The sequence below is a fragment of the Vigna unguiculata genome, chromosome 4 (genome assembly GCF_037176805.1).
Source record: "Vigna unguiculata cultivar grain cowpea cultivar isolate G323 ecotype 2 chromosome 4, ASM3717680v1, whole genome shotgun sequence".
In the NCBI taxonomy this organism is placed as follows: domain Eukaryota; kingdom Viridiplantae; phylum Streptophyta; class Magnoliopsida; order Fabales; family Fabaceae; genus Vigna; species Vigna unguiculata.
Window position 1 is genome coordinate 42403782 of NC_140795.1, and position 17743 is coordinate 42421524.

A 17743-nucleotide genomic window follows, 5' to 3' on the forward strand; every position below is an offset into this window, starting at 1 on the left:
TTAATAAATAAATATAATAATCATTTAAATTTACCGGTTAGAGATATTATTTAATTAATTAAAATTTAAAAAATATTTATAATATATATATATATATATATATATATATATATATTTATATATATATATAATACTTACTAAAATTAAAAAAAAAATTGTCTAAAAGTTAATATTTTAACTTGTGTGACTAGTCTCTCCCATTTTGTTGATAATTTCTCAAATATGTGGGATGATATGATATATTCAAATTGAATAAATTATTTTCATAAATATAGTCCATTTATAAATCAATTTTTAGAATTGTTGCATGGATTTTGATACTGTGATCTCATAAATTTTGAACAAATTATTATAACAATTAGTTTGTGATGTGCAGCTCTATAAATTACAGAGGTCATCTATGCGTTGGGTCATCAAACTTTTTTTGTTTTTTTACAATATACTATACAATCAAAGTTTATGAAAGTGAAAGTTTTAAACTGAAAAACACATTAAAGGATTTTTGTGATAGTGACAATGGTTGAAGGCTAATCCTTGATTTTCTTGTCTATAATGTGTACAAACATTATGTCAAATGTAAGGTGACCCTTTAATTGTACTGTATCAGGTCTTATTATATGAGATAAGTCAGAAATATATTTTCTTAATTGAAACGCATTAAAGAAATTGTGAAAGTTAGAAAGAAAAGCAGGTAAAGAAATTTGATAAGCAACAAAACCAACTATTATGAGAATTTGATAAGGACCAATGAACTAGGGAGTGAGTTTCTTTGATTTCATCGCTCTTCCAATTCCAGTTTTTGGTGTGACTTTCAAGAATACATTATCACCTTCTCGAAATTCAAGAGGTTGTCTTCTCTTGTCAGCATAACTTTTCTGTCTACTTTGAGTTGCTCTCGATTGGTCCCTAATCATTTTGATTTTCTCAGTTGTTTGTTGAATCATATCAGGACCTAAGACTAAGTTTTCTCCTATCCCAAACCAACACAAGGGTGTTCTACATATTCTCTCATACAATGCATCATAGAGTGCCATGCCTATGCTAGAATGAAAACTATTGTTATATGTGAATTTTATCAGAGGTAGACATCGATCCCAACTATCACAATCCTCTAGCACGCAAGCTCTTAGTGAATCTTCAAAGATTGGATTGTTCTTGTTGATTGTCCATCAATTTTGAGATGATAAGTTAAGCTAAGATGGAGTTTAGTCCCTAAGGCCTTATGTAAACTCCCCATAACTTAGAAGTAAATCTAGGGTCCCCATAAGATACAATATTTGTTGGAACTCCATACAACCTCACAATTTCTCTTATGTACAATTCAATCAATTTTTCCAATGAATACCTAATGTTAATGGGTAAGAAGTGAGCAAACTTCATTAACCTATCCATGATAATCCATATGGAATTAAATTTTTGAACAAATTGTGTAAAGCCAACTACAAAATCCATTTCTATAATGTCCCATTTCCATTCAGGTATATTTAAGAATTATACCATCCCTGCTGGTTTTTGGTGTTCTATCTTAGCCTTTTAACAAATTAAACATGTTGTTACATGTTGTGCTACTTTCTTCTTCATCTTGGGCCACCAAAACATTTTCTTAACATCTTGATACATTTTTTTCGTGTCCGAATTTATGCTTAATTTGCTTTTATGTTCTTTTTCTAAAATCTTCATTTTAATTTTCCATTATTAGGCATACACATCCTATTATTAAATTTCCAAATGCATGTCGTATTTATGCCAAAATGTTCTCCATTATTTTGTCCTATCAACTTCTTTTACATTTGAATGAATTCATCACTTACATGAGTCTTAAGGATTTGCTTGTGTAAGTTGTTATTGATTTGAATGGAGTTTAATTTCATTCTATCATGGCTTAGTGATAATTGGCATTATCATATTTTATTTTTTTTGTTTATTTTTATCTTTTATTATTATTCTATTATTATCTTTTTAGATATTTTTGGTTTTATTTAATAAAATTGGAAAAGATAAGTATTTAGTTTATATTTTGCAAATTAGGAGAAAATCCCTAAAGATTTGAAGAATATGTCAATATTATTAGATAAAGAGAAATCTTTGAAGATTAAAGAATATTTTCAAGATTATTATTCAAGTGGAGATCTCAGAGATTTAAGAAGATTATCAACAAAGATGGATAATTCAATTATCAAGAAAATTAATTATCAATAGAGTTGGTTATTCAAGTACAAATTTCAAGCTCAATCTAGTTCTGAAAAATATATAAATAAGGGCTTAGCAGAAGTCAAAATCAACACTAGAGTAAAAAAATAATTGATTGTGCATCTAGACATAGAGTACATAATTGATCATTCATAACATGAGAATTTTGATCATTAATGCGAACTTATAATAAGAATTTCTAAGACATCTAGGGTTTTATTATCCAAGTTTAGACTTATCCTAAGACATTAGGGCTTCTTACATAAGATGTGAATGCTAGAGTAGGAATTAGAAGAATATCGTTTTGGTGTTTTTTCTTTGAATTGGATCATGAAGCCCAATCGTAGTGAATCCTTTATCATATATTGATGCACACCATATGTTTGATAAAAATACAAACAGAGTTTTATTCTTGTTTTTGTGAAATTTGTTGTCTAATTGAGTTGTGAATTGCAAGAGTTGTCAAGTGTTTTCACAAGTCTTTTAGGAAACGATACTTGGACGTTCCACTTTATTACTTGTATGATTTGATACACTTGCCAATCTTGTAACACTTAGTGTGACGAAAAAAAATCATGTTTGTATTTTTTTTTTCTAACAAACTCATTTCTTGAATCATCGGTGAGGAGACATGTAAAGATTTCTTGCTTAAAGTGTGCCACTACATTTTCCCTTGGTAATGTAATTCAAAATCATAATTTTTAAAAAATTTCATCTATCTCCTTTGTCCCTTATTTAACTCTTTTTTATCAAACAAGTATTTGAGACTCTTATAATCACTAAAAGCGTCGAACTTACCACCATAGACATAATGTCTCCATATTTTAAGTGCAAAAATAATGGCAGCTAGAGTTCTAGATTATGGTTTGGGTAATTTTTCTCGTGTGCTCTTAGCTTGCCTAGAAGCATATGTCAGTGCTCTTCTATCTTACATAAGAATACATCTTAATCCCATGTTGAAAGCATCATAAAATATCACAAAATATCACAAAGTGTCTGGTAGGATCAGACAATACTAAACAGGAGAAGTGGTTAATATTTTCTTGAGCTCTTGAAAACTATTTTCACATTTTTTCTATCCACACAAAAACTTGACCCTTTTTTGTGAGTTCATTTAAAGACATGACTATTTTGAAAAACGCCAAGAACTTTCTATAATATCCTACCAAACCTAGAAAACTAAGAATCACAATCACTGTTTTTGGTTGTTCAATATGACTAATAACAATAATTCAATATCTTACCTTGAATAAAATTTACTTATTTAAATTCTCACGATAGAAATTCCAACTATAATTTAATTTAAATTTGAATAACTCTATTATTAATTATTATTAATATTATAATAATAATTATTATTATTATCTACATTTGTTTCATTTAAAAATAAATAAATAAAAAGAAATCAACATTCAGTGTTCCATCTTCTTCAAATACATGTACCAATAATATTACATTCTACTTCTAAAATATGCGGTAAAACACATGTTAAATGAATAAGTGAAAACATATAAAATTACACATCATATAATAATAAATTTGTACAGAATTTATATGTTATATATTTATATATAAATTGATAATAAATATAAATACTTATTGAGGTTACGTAAATTTATATGTTACTTATTTATGTGTATAACAGGGATTAATTTATATTATATTAGTACAATAATATATATATATATATATATATATATATATATATATATATATTTTATATGCATACAAAGTATAATGAAACCATATATTATATGTACGTATAAGTAGTATAATATTATATTATTAACATACTTAAATTCATAAATATATGTAATTTACAAATAATAATATTTAAATAATATTATAATTTTGCTATGTTTAAATTGATATTAATATATATATATATATATATATATATATATATATATATATATATATATATATATATATATATATATATATGTATGTATATAACTTTAAAAATAATAAATTTGGAAACAATATACGATAGTATAAAAAGATGGGTTAAGAATATCTCACACAATAAAATAGTATAGAATAAATAAATAAATAAGACAAATATAATAAAAATGGTAATGTCTTCTCCTTCTTATCATAGTATGGTGTATTCTTCTTTCTGACTCTGTTTCTTGCTCTTTTTCTTGTTTCCTTCTCTTTGTTTTTTTTCCTCTCTGTCGAGTTGTTCCTTATCTTTTTCCTTTATTCTTGTTTTGTTTTTTCTTTTATCACTGCATCACAACACAAGCCCCTTTTAATAGCCCATGTGGAGTAAATATTCTTCTCATTTAATGCATATTAAGATTTGAGCCAAAGACTTATGCAACAAATTTTCTCATTCAATGCATCTTATCCTGCAAAATTAAGCAGGAACTTATCTCTTATATGTAATTTTTGTTTTATAGCATTACTTTTATATTTCATATATTTATCATATCTAATATTTATATTTACAAAAATTATAATATTTGTTTATATATATATATATATATATATATATATATATATATATATATATATATAATGAAAAGTTCAGACGTAACTATTTTATTGTTTTAATAATATATTTATATGTAATTCTATCATTCTATTATTATTAATATTATAAAAAATATATATTTATTATTAGTAAAATTTAAATATTTAATATATATATATATATATATATATATATATAGATTTATAATTTATACCATAAATTATTATTTCTATTATTTATAAAAGAAAATTTTTTTAATTGATTACCAAATATATATTTATTTATTTCTTAAAATAAAAATAACAATAACTTTAATATATTGTATATTAAAAGGATTACATTGTAAAACTTTTGGATGTTACGGTTATTTCCTACAATAGTTGCCTATCTATTTATTCTTTTTAAATATATTTTTAATGGTTTGAGGCTACGGTTATCTATTATGCATTATAGGTCGCTGTACTTTTCAACTATAGCGCTTATACCTTCCTTCTTTTTAATATTTATAATTTATGATTTTGTGTATCTTTCAAAATTCTAATCATAATTTCAATTTTAACTAATTTTAACTATATATAAAACTTTTTCCATAATCTTAATTTCATTTTTGAAGAACATACGTTTATTAATTTGATCGGAAAATCTTAATTTATGTGTATCTGTTTAATCTTTGCATCTCTTTGAGTATATTAGAGCAATAAAATAAATAATTAAACGTAGACATTAATAATTAAAGCACAATCGCTATTATCAAAGTAAAAAGTTTATTTCATTTTTAGGTGACTTTAAGGATAATTAATTTGTCTTAAATTTTATAGAACGGCATAATTAACGATAATATTAAATAAATCTTGACCTAATTATTATAATTATATTTTAATTTTTAACAATATTAAAATATAATTATTTTATTATTTTATATTTTTTATATATGTGTATTAAATAAATTATTAATTAGAGTTATATTTATTTATAGACATATTTATTTTTTAAATAAAATAAAATTGTATTTGTAATAAATAGGTCAAAATTCACTTAATATTATAATTAACTATATATTTTTGTAAAATTCAAAAGTTATTTATTATCTTTAACAGTGTCATAAGCAGGCATTTATAGTACGTAGGTCAAAATTCATTTAATATTATAATTAACTATACACTTTTGTAAAATTCAAAACATATTAATTATCCTTAACTAGTGTCGTAAGAAAGATCCTTAAGTAAAAAATTTGGAAGATGATAGTTTAACAAAAAAATTTGACAAATTTTTGACAAATTACCTTTTTAAGTAAAAAAAATATTACAATTATTACTTTATTTGGATTAAAAAATAAAAAATTAATCTATTTAATTCTATTTATAGAAACTTTGTCAAAAGTTTGTTAAAAAATTTTGTCAAAAGATAATTTTCCTATTTTTAAAGAGTACCTCATGATTATTTTCCCAACAACCATTTCCCATCAAGTGTACTCATATGTAGTATGAACAAGTATCGTATCCATAAGGATTTAGCAAACATATTAGTACTTTGATTTTTCGATTTTATGTTTGTTAGAAAGAGTGCAAGTAAAAATAAATAGTAGTTATTAGATAGATTGAGTGGAGTAGGGGCTATGAATTGATTTCATCTTATCTTCTTCTACCACACCACTACCATCTAGTTTACTTACTTTTCAAATCATTCAATGTCTTGGGAGTACTCTTTTTATGTAGATCTAGGTTCATCCTTGATACACTAGAACCTAAGGACTCCAAACCCAGTGTGATTTCTCAACTCTTGGTAGAATGAGTCCTTGCTTTAATGTGCAAGACTCTCTCCTCCAACATCCATTCTGGTATGCCATGGAGCATCCAGTACATGTGTGATGATTTGATTGGACCTTAGTTTGATATGAGTCTTTCAACTCAATCCCAATCAGTGAAATAGGATAAGTCGTCAATTCATCCACATAAGTTGAGACCAATCTTCCAACTCAAATCAAACCCATGAAATAAGAAGAGTGATCAAGTCATTAAGCATAAATCAAACCACAAACAATTGAATGAAAGCAAAGATAAATACCCAAGAAGTAGAAATGAATAAAATTGATTACATCAAACCTGGGCACAAAGGAGTTCAACTACTCATAGAATATTACAATGCAAAGTCTGCTCATTTCTTACCCATTAACATTAGGTATTAATTGGAAAATTTGACTGAATTATACATAAGAGAAATTGTCATGTTAGATGGAGTTCCAATAAGTATTATATCTGATAGGGACCCTAGATTTACTTCAAGCTTTAGGTACCAAGCTTCACCTTAGCTCAGCTTATCATCCCCAAACTGATGGACAATTTGAAAGAACCATTCAATCTTTGGAAGATTTGCTGAGAGCTTGTGTGTTAGAAAATTCTGATAGTTGGGATCGATGCCTGCCTTTGATTGAGTTCACCTATAACAATAGTTTCCATTCCAACATAGGTATGGCACCCTATGAGGCATTATATGGAAGGAAATGTAGAACACCTTTGTGCTGGTTTGAGACAAGTGAGAATTTAGTATTAGATCCTGACATGATTCAACAAACAACAGAGAAAATCAAAATGATCAGGGACAACTTGAGAGCAACTCAAAGTAGACAAAAAAGTTATGCTGACAAGAAAAGACGACCTCTTGAATTTCAAGAAGGTGATCATGTATTCTTGAAAGTAACTCCAACCACTGGAATTGGTAAAGTGATGAAATCAAAGAAACTCACTCATCGATTTATTGGCCCTTACCAAATTCTTAGAAAAATAGGTCATGTTGCTTATCAAATTTGCTTACCTCCGTTCCTTTCCAACCTTCATAATGTCTTTCATGTGTCTCAATTAAGAAAATATATTTTTGATCCAACTCATGTGATAAGACCTAATACAGTACAATTAAAGAATAACCTTACATTTGACGCAATACCTGTACAGATTATGGACAATAAGGTCAAAGAATTGAGAGGCAGACAGATCCCTCTAGTGAAGGTCATGTGGAATGAAGCTAATGGAGATATTACATGGGAATTAGAAGAGAAAATAACAAACATTTACCCTTATTTATTCCAAAAATAAATAAATAAATAATTTCGAGAACGAAATCTCTTTTAGAGGGAAGAATTGTAACATCCATAAATCAACAAATAATGTATTACTTTATTTATAAACATTTTATTATATATTATTATTATTACAAATATATATATATATATATATATATATATATATATGAATATATATATATATATATATATATATATATATATATATATATATAATATACATATTATTATTATAATAAATTATGAACATATGAATGTAAAGATTATAAATATCCAAAATATACAAATAATTGATGATTTTATAAGAAATATATTAAATATTTTAGAATGTTAATAAGAAAGAATATTTTTACTATAATAAAAGAAGAAACGTAAAATAAATAAGTTAAGTTACGTTTATATATATATATATATATATATATATATATATATATATATATATATATATATATATATATATATATATATATATATATAAAGGATAAACTTACCTACATGTATAGGTAAACTAGACATATTGTTAGGTAATAAAAAAAAAGAGAGAGAGGAGAAGAGAAAAAGAAACCCTTCACAATTATCTGCTCATTGCTCCACGTAATGGAGTGAGATAAGATGCTAATAAATGCATGTAAAAGTACAAGTTAAAAAAATGAGAGCTTAATACATGACAAACCACAGTAACGAGAATTTGAAAGAAGAAAACAGAATTGAATAGTGTTTCAAACCAAATGAACTAAATGTAATGATTATGTATGTAGTATAAATAGGAGTGGTGATTGTGAAACGAAAATGAGACAGTAAGATCAAAGAAAAAAAAAAGGGAGAAGAGGAGTTTGTGAGTATAAATTGGCAGTGAAGAAAATAAAAGAAGAAAGTTGAAACCTTCACAAAGCTTTGGGATATATCTTTCACAATAATTAAGGTAAGAGGAAAAGACATCTATCATTTTATCTTTTTACTTTGATTATTTTTTTTATCTGTTCATAATTATTTTTATCTCTATATTTACCTTAAGTGAGGTTAGTGAGGTGTCCCTAACCTCATTCTAATTTCTATTTAGTTCTCGTTCCTATTTATTTATTTATAATTCATCTCCAGTTTTGCAGTGATCTTATTTATTTAATTTATATTTACTCTTATTTACATTTATCTCCAGTTACATACTAGTCCTTTTTATTTATTTATATTTATTTTAATTATGTTTGATCCTATTTATTTATTTATTTATATAATTATATGGTTAATATTAAAATAAAATTTATGATAAATAAAGATTTGATTATTGTAGTTGTAGGTATGACCTTGGGGATTTAAACGAGTTAGTATTACTCAAGATGAGATGTTCTTGAGTTACTTTGTTGGCCATGAGCTCATTTATTCTGACTAGTCAGTACAAAATTAATCAATATCTTTACAAAAGTATAATAAAAATCTAGTTTTATGGATTTGGGAGAATTTTCATTTCATTTCATTTTATTTTATTATGATATGATGTATTTTTTTATGTGATATTTGTCTCACTTCCCTATTTTATATTTTATGATTGTGTGTGACAAACAAAATTTTGTAACCATATCATAGATGGTTGCTCCCAACATGCCTGATCCCTTCTTCGCCGACATTGGGGTTGTTTTTCCGGGGAATGCATGGCAAACCAATGCAGTGAATAATTCTGTAACATTTTAGGGAACGGAAAACTCTACAATTACTTTATTCTCTGCCCCGAATGCGCCAATTATCATCGAAGGACAAATCGGAGTTACCTTTTTATTTACCCCCAACACACCAAGTGAACCCTATCCATAACCTTTTCCCTCCACCTGTTTGAAAGCCAGTATATGAGGGGAAAACTTTAAATAAATAATTTTTTCCCTCTTATAGTGTAGGAAATATAAGATGTAATAAACGGTGTAGATATAAGATGCATACAGTATTGTAAATATATATATATATATATATATATATATATATATATATGAATATTTTAAGTATAATTTTGCCTTTAAATTTTATAAGTATATTATAGGAAATAATAATAATAATTAAATAAAAAAAATTGTCGTCACAATATATATATATATATATATATATATATATATATATATATATATATATATATAGGTTTAATTAATCGCAAGGTACCCAGTTTGGTACCAGAGTGTCAAATTGGTACCCGCTTTTAAAAAAGTATCAATTGCGTACCCAAATACGTTTAAGTGTATCAATTGGGTCCATACCGTTAAATTGTGAGAAACGGCGTTAAAAATGAGATGATGTGGCATTTGTGAACGGATACGTGTCAATTTAAAGAGCAGTTGTGGCTGAAAAAATAATTGTACAGTGACGTGGTGGTATATTTAAAAATCAGATTGTGTTGTGCCCTAATTGTAGAATTGGGTTTTCGCTATCATTGTGGTGGGGTTCTTCGTCTGCAGTTCTTCCTCTGCAGTTCTTCCTCTTCTCTTCTTTCTTCAATGATTTTGGTCTTCGTTCTTGATTGGAAGACGTAATTTTTGGTGAATCTGCAATGTCTCGCAGTGAAGGCTGTTCGTGCTCTTCGTGGGGTTCGCAGAAGCAAAGTGTGTCCTCCACTGGTGGTTCGTATAGGGTGTTGGGTGAATGTCCTCTTTGCTTTTGTGGGGAGAACGCTGTGTTGAGAGTCGCTAAAACAGTCAGGAATGCCGGCAAACAATTTTGGGGGTGTCCTAAATATAAGGTCGGAGTAGATGTTTGATTTTAATTTAATTTTGATTGAATCTTTATTAATGTTTTTGATGTTCTCTGTTTTTGATTAATGTTTGATTCTTTGTTCTTGCAAACAGCGGAGTGGTGGGAATGAGGTATTTAAAGGGTGCAATTACTTCAAATGGCTGAATGAAGATAATGGAGATGAAAAAGATGCTACCATTGGGAGACAAAGGAGAAAGATTTACACTCTGGAAAAAGCAATTGCGATTTCTGATAGATGGATTAAAATTTTAAGTGTAATAATAGTGTTTTTGCTTTTCGTTAATGTAATTTTAGTTTGTAAGTTAGTTGAAAAGAGTTGCTGAACTGTTGTTAGTATCAGTGGTGTAATGTTGTAATGAATTCTTAATGAACCAATTACAAGTTTGAGTGAACTGACTGTGTTCTATTTATTTGCATTTAACATCATTTGATAATGAAGATAATCTGGAGATGAGAAAGCAAATAATATTAAAGTGGTTCATAATGCCATTTCAGTACATAATACTGTTCTTCAAAAGACCTGAATATGCAAATAACAGCACAAAAGCAAGCTGTTTCCAAAATAACAGTACTACATTGTAAGATAACAGCACTGAATTTGTCAAAAAAAAGCCACTACATATTGATTTTCCAAAATAAAACAGGTGTTCCATAATTTCTTCATGGCTCCGTGATTGGTCCCCTCCTAAATGATAGTTTTTCTCTGAATGTGGTTGTTGTTGTTGGTTGAGGCACTTGAGTCTGTTCGCATGCAGAATTTTGGGTTGCTTGAGGCACTTCACTCTGTTGGCATGAAGGATTTTGGGTTGGTTGATTTGTTGCTGCTGGCATAACTGGTTCAGATGCAGTAATCTGAATTTGTTGACCACCACTGATATCAGTTGCCTGAGTTGGCTGATTTGCTTGTGTTTCTTCAGCAGTTGGAGTTGGTTCCTGCTGTGGTGGAGGTGCCTGCGGACAAGTATTTCTTTTGTGTCCAAGTGCTCTGCAAATGGCACATCTTTTACGGGTTCCACCTTGCCTGACTTGGGTGTCATCCTTCCTCAGCTCCCAGGACTCCAGCCTTCGTTTCTTTTTTGGTCTTCCAGGCAGCACTCTTTTAGCAGGAGGTAACACATCAGCATAAGATGTCATCTCCCACAGATGAGGTCCATTAACAGGATATATGAGGGACAAATAGGTCTCCTCGTATGTTGACTTCAAAAACCAGTGTGGGAGGTAATCCTCTGCATTGAAATTGAGAAATCAGATGGCAGTGATTGCGTGACAGCAGGGAATTGATGTTATTGCCCACTTCCTGCAGCTACAGTCCTGTTTATCTAAATCCACCACATATTTCTCCCCAATCATAGCAGTATGGCTGACCTCAAATAGTTGTTGTCCAGACCAGCTGCATTGAATACAAGATATAATTAAAAAACAGCCAGAAGACATTCATATTTAATGAAACATTATTACAATTAGGTGCATCAAATACATTTACCTTGGTAACCAATATTTGGTCTTTTGTGCTTCCTTGTCCAATCTGTCTTGAATTTTTGGGCAAATAGAACCATGAAATGCATTTACCTTCTTTCTATTGGAAGCCCATCTCTGCATCAGATACATTCGAATTTCTTCCATCATGGTTATGATGGGTTTACTCCTGGAATCTACTATAGTGCTATTGAAACCCTCAGACATGTTGTTCACAACAGTGTCAGACGCAGGTCTTGTTGTAAATTGATAATGTTAATTTTTACCATTATCCAAGCTATATTTCATTAGCAAAATCATCTCTTCCAAAGCTTTTAACCTACTTAATCCTCAATTTTACCTTACTTTTGTAAATAAATACATTGTGAGTTGCATTGATCCAAATATACCACTAATCCCCATTTTTTGTATCCTTTTTGTAGATTGGAAGCTTTGCTCCAAAAGTCCAGATAAATGAGTGACCCGGAATAGCAAGGAGAAGAGCAAAAATATCAACAGGAAGCGCCCGGCGACAGAAATACAGCGCCAGGCGCAACAGGCCGCCAGCGCCAGGCGCCAGACAAGCGCCAGCCAGGCGCCACTGCTGGTCTCCGCCTGGCGGCACCTGGCCACCGCCGGGCGGTAGATGAGGAATTTGCCCACTGTTTGATGGCTAGCGCCTGGCGGTGAGACCCTTCCGCCAGGCGCCCGTTTTCGCTGATGTGGCAAGTTGGCTCTTTTTCTTCTGTTTTCGCGAAGGGAAACCTATCTTGGACATTTTGGAGCTCGAGCAACGCGATTTGGAGAGCTAGGAGGAGTGCTAGGGCTTGTGGGAACAGCTCCATCTTCCTCTTTGTATCTCTTTCTCTTCCATTTTCCATTTTGTAAGCTTGAGCTCTCCATGACAATGGAGAGCTAAACCCATTTTGTTGGGGTTAGATGTAGCCACTGAACTTTCATGTATTTTCGAATGGTTTGAATATATATATGCTTCTTCCATTGATTTCTAGTATCTTTGTTTATGCATTTAAAGCTTGCTTTGTTTTACCCATTCATTGCATGATATTTGGGTCATTAGGTAATGGAAAATATCTCTTGAAACCTTGAATTGGAATAAGATACCTAATGGAACTTGTATCTAGGAATGGAACTTGACCCATTAGTTGTCTTAAACCCTAATTTGTAAAGCGGGTTTGTTTATTTAGAGATTCAAGGAATTGACTCTAAATAAGGAAACCTAGGCTCATTCAACTAAGGGATTAGAGTTTGAGTAAACTTGTGGGTTGACATTAGTAATTAATGGAGAAGAGTTTTATTGCTTAATATACATGAGAGTGAAGTAGGTGAAGTCTAACTCCAACAATATCAATCCACTGCATTTCTAGTCTTTACCATTTCCTAGAGTCTTCAAATATCCAAGTTCAATTTTAATTATTTAGGCAAAATTTAATTTCATACAAAAACCCCAAATTATGAATTTATTCATTAGTTTAAATTAGTCACTAATTACGCAAATATTTAGTATACACGAGTCTCTTGGGAAACGATATCCCGGTCTTACCGGTTACTACTTGCGCGACTTGGTACACTTGCCAAAGTCTTAACAAGTTTTTGGCGCCGTTGCCGGGGACCCGTGTCTAATACTAGACTTTTGTGTGATTTCTGACTTATTTAGACTTAAATTCTTTTGTGCATATTTACTGTTTTTGTTTACTTTTATACGCACATTAATTTTGGGCTAACTTGTAGTTCGAGCTTGCTTTTGTTGTTGCTCTATAGTTTATGCAGGGTAGGATCCGTACAAGGAGGACTGCATCTTCAGAACCACTCCTTGTTGATCCCGAGATAGAGAAAACTGCCCGTAGAAACAATAGTGCCACAAGGAGAAGAAGAGCTCAAGCACAACAAGTTGCCCATCACTCTTTTGATTCAGACACTCTTCCGTCTACTTCTCAGAATCTTGATTATTTACCAGAAGAAGAAATGGCTGAAAATCCTCATGGTGATGGTAGGGGTCGTGAAAGACGCACTTTGGAAGATTATGCAGCGTTCACAGGCCATATCAACTTCAACAGTATTGCTAGGTCAACCGTCAATGCCACCAACATGGAGATGAAGCCAGCTCTTATTCATTTGGTGCAGAGTAATCAGTTCAATGGCCTGTCTCATGAGAATCCCTACACTCATCTGGCCACATTCTTGGAGATATGCAATACTGTGAAGATCCATCAAGTTCCTGATGAAGCCATACGCCTGAGTCTCTTCCCGTTCTCACTAGCAGGACCTGCAAAAGCCTGGTTGAATTCCTTTCCTGAAAATAGCCTCACTAACTGGGATGATGTGGTTGCAAAGTTCTTGAGCAAATATTTCCCCCAGTCCAAGGTTAATAAGGGAAAACAGGAAATCTCGGCATTTCAACAAGATATGGATGAGTCCTTGGGCCAAGCATGGGATAGATTCAAGGGACTGCTGAGGAAGACGCCCATTCATGGGTTTGATCAACCTACACAGCTCACTCTTTTCTTGGCAGGACTTAAATCCCAGTCAAAGCTGATGTTAGATGCCTCTGCCGGTGGGAGTATCAAGTGGAAGATGCCAGAGGAAGCATATGAGTTAATAGAGAATATGGCAGCTAATGATAATGAAGCCTATACTGAGAGAGCTCATTCTCAAAAGAAGGGTATTCTAGAGCTTCAATCTCAAGATGCTCTATTGGCTCAAAACAAGATTATGACTCAGCAACTGGAGACCCTGATGAAAAAATTGTCACAACTTCCTCAAGAGCTTCAAAATGCCTCTGTAGCTCAACTCCAACAAGTACAAAGTTGTGAGTTATGTGGAGGGAACCATACCAATGGGCAATGTGCTATGCCAAGCACATCTCAAGAGGAAGTCAGTTATATGGGCAATCAAGGCCGACCAGGGAATTATAACCAAGGATGGAGACCTCACCAAAACATGGGCCAAGCAGGACCTTCCCATAGGCCCCCACATCATCAAACTTACCAACATCCCTCTTTAACTGACAGAACCTCAAAGCTTGAGGACATGATGCAACAGTTCTTGCAAATGTCAATTCAAAATCAAAAGAACACTGATGCATCAATAAAAAACTTGGAGGTGCAAGTGGGGCAATTAGCCAAGCAATTGGCTGATCAACGAGGAAGTTCTTTTTCCGCCAACACCGAAGCCAACCCCAAAGAGCAATGTAAGGCCATCTTCACTCGAAGTGGAAAGGAGGTTGGGCTAGGTTCTAAAGAAAAGGTGGAGGCTAGAGAAAAGAAAAAGAATGAAGAAGCGATTCAAGAGGAAGAAGTTGATGAAGAAATTGTAGCAGAGGAGGAAGTTAATAAAAGAGAGGAAAATGAAAAAGAGAAAAAGAAAAAAGAGAAAGTTGTTGTGAAACCCCTTCCCTATCCTCAAAATCCTTCAAGAAAAGAGAAAGAGAGACAGTTAGCTCGGTTCAAAGACATATTCAAGCAGCTTGAGATCAAGATTCCCTTTTCTGAAGCACTGCAACAAATACCCTCTTATGCAAAGTTCATGAAGGAATTCCTTGGCAAAAAGAAGAAATACATAGAAGAGGAAACCATTGAAGTGCAAGGGAATTGTAGTGCCATTATTCAGAAAAATCTTCCTCCAAAATTCAAGGATCCGGGTAGCTTCACCATCCCCTGCACCATTGGAAATCAAGATATGGGGAAAGCTCTTGTTGACTTAGGGGCTAGCATTAATCTGATGCCCCTATCTATGCTTAAAAAGATTGGTGGTCTCGAAGCCAAGCCAACAAGGATGACCTTGCAGCTAGCAGACAGCTCCGTCAAATACCCCTATGGTGTGGTGGAAGATGTGGTGGTGCAAATTGATAATCTTAAATTCCCAGTTGATTTTGTGGTGATGGAGATGGAGAAAGATGAAGGAGTACCACTCATTCTTGGGAGGCCATTCATGAAGACAGCCAAGGTTGTTATCAATGTGGATGATGGAACGCTAAAATTGAAAGACCAAGATGAGGAGGTGACGTTCAATGTTCTTGAAGCTGTGCAAGAACCGACTGATGAACAAACTAGTCTTAAGGGTATCAATGAGGTCTTATCTGTGACTAGTAGACCTTGGCAAGCTTCAAAGTTGCTTGAAAACTGCTCCAATTGCTTCTCTACGAAGGTGAATGAAGAGAGGGAAGAGAAAGATGCTCTAGTTCACCACCACTCTTTGATGGGGACTAATGCGCTTAGACCCGGCCAACCAATTGTGATAAGAAAGGAAAGTTTGAAGATTTCTCCTAGAAGATTCAAGTCAAATTGGGCAAGGCTATGGGTTATTAGAGACATCAAAGTTGATGGAAGAATTGAAATTGAAGCTCCTTATTCTAGAAGGACTAAATTGGTGACTAGTCCTCAATTGAAGTTGTATAGGTGTGAGGTTGGGAAGGAGCACACCAAAAGCACCAACCAAGCTTAAGCGTCTTACCCGTCAAGCTCGTGACGTTAAACAAGCGCTTCCTGGGAGGCAACCCAGTGCTCTAAACTCATTCTAGCTTTTAATTTTCGTTTTTTTTTTTATATAGCTTTGTGTTTTTATGCATGTGTGAAGTGTGTTAGCATAGATTGTTGTGTTTGATTTAATGTTTGAACTTTGTGCTAATTTTGTTGCATGCATTTGTGAACTTGTGGTAGCTTAACTTGGAGTGTTGTCATGCATAGTTAATTATAGGATGGGATAGCATGTGCTTGTTGTTGCATTTTGAATTGAGTTTAGCCTTTGAATTGAGTTTAGCATCTTCGAACTACACCAGTAACTTTACCAAAATTCGTTTTTAATTATTTGCCTTCTACACTTAATTTTCACCATAACGTTAAATTACTTCTCCCACCAACAATATCCACGTCACTAATTCTCTGATGGCCACGTATTATTTTCTTGCTTCTCAGACCAACTTAAATCAGTCAACGTTAACCACAGTAACGGCGTCTAAATTATTGGACCCAATTGATGCACTTAAACGTATTTGGGTATGCAATTGACACTTTTTTAAAAGCGGGTACCAATTTGACACTCTAGTACCAAACTGGGTACCTTCCGATTAATTAAACCTATATATATATATATATATATATATATATATATATATATATATATATATATATATTGTAAAATAAAATGAAAGATGAATTTTTTATAGACAAATTTAGCTCTAATTCAATTACTTTTAATTTTGTTTTAATTATTTATGAAAGATCTTAAGAAACTTCATTATTGGTTAAGGATTTTGAAGAACTAAGGACAATCATTTATATACTTATATATTTTATGTATGTGTGTGAATTCTTTTATAGTTATAATTATACTAATGTTTTTATTGTATTAATAATACAATTTTTGAATGTATTATTTTGGTTTCCCCAAAGATATAGGTCAAGATCCGCCACTCGTTGAACACATCCTCTTGTGGCTCAGCCATGTACCGCCTTAAGCGTTGATCATATTCTCTTGTGGCTTAGTCATGCACCACCTTAAGTGTTGAGCACATATCTCGTGGCTCGGTCATGCATCATCTTAAATGTTGAGCACATCCTTTTGTGGCTCAGTCATGGACTTCCTTAAGTATTGAGCACCATTTTGTTGTGGTTCAGCTCCAAAAGTCATATTCTAGATTCTTTCTTGACTGTCTTACTAGAGTTCAATCATATATTTTGAGACTCAATTACATCATTTTTAGTTCTTCAAAAAATTATCGTAAAATTATCAAAATTCATGAATTTTTTATTTTTCTTTTTTTAATAACTCATTAATTATAAGTCAAAATAAATTAC

General features: G+C 31.5%; 1 protein-coding gene across 1 annotated transcript; it reads left to right on the top strand.

Moving 5' to 3' along the window:
• Window positions 1-13712: 13712 nt before the first annotated feature.
• Window positions 13713-16391, top strand: LOC146887234 (uncharacterized). Its single transcript, XM_085672069.1, has one exon. It carries the CDS (start codon window positions 13713-13715, stop codon window positions 16389-16391), a length of 2679 nt encoding a protein of 892 aa, XP_085528195.1.
• Window positions 16392-17743: the final 1352 nt, after the last annotated feature.

Coding starts and splice junctions, on each gene's coding strand:
- LOC146887234 (XM_085672069.1), top strand. CDS start 13,713: ATGCAGGGTAGGATCCGTACAAGGAGGACTGCATCTTCAGAACCACTC.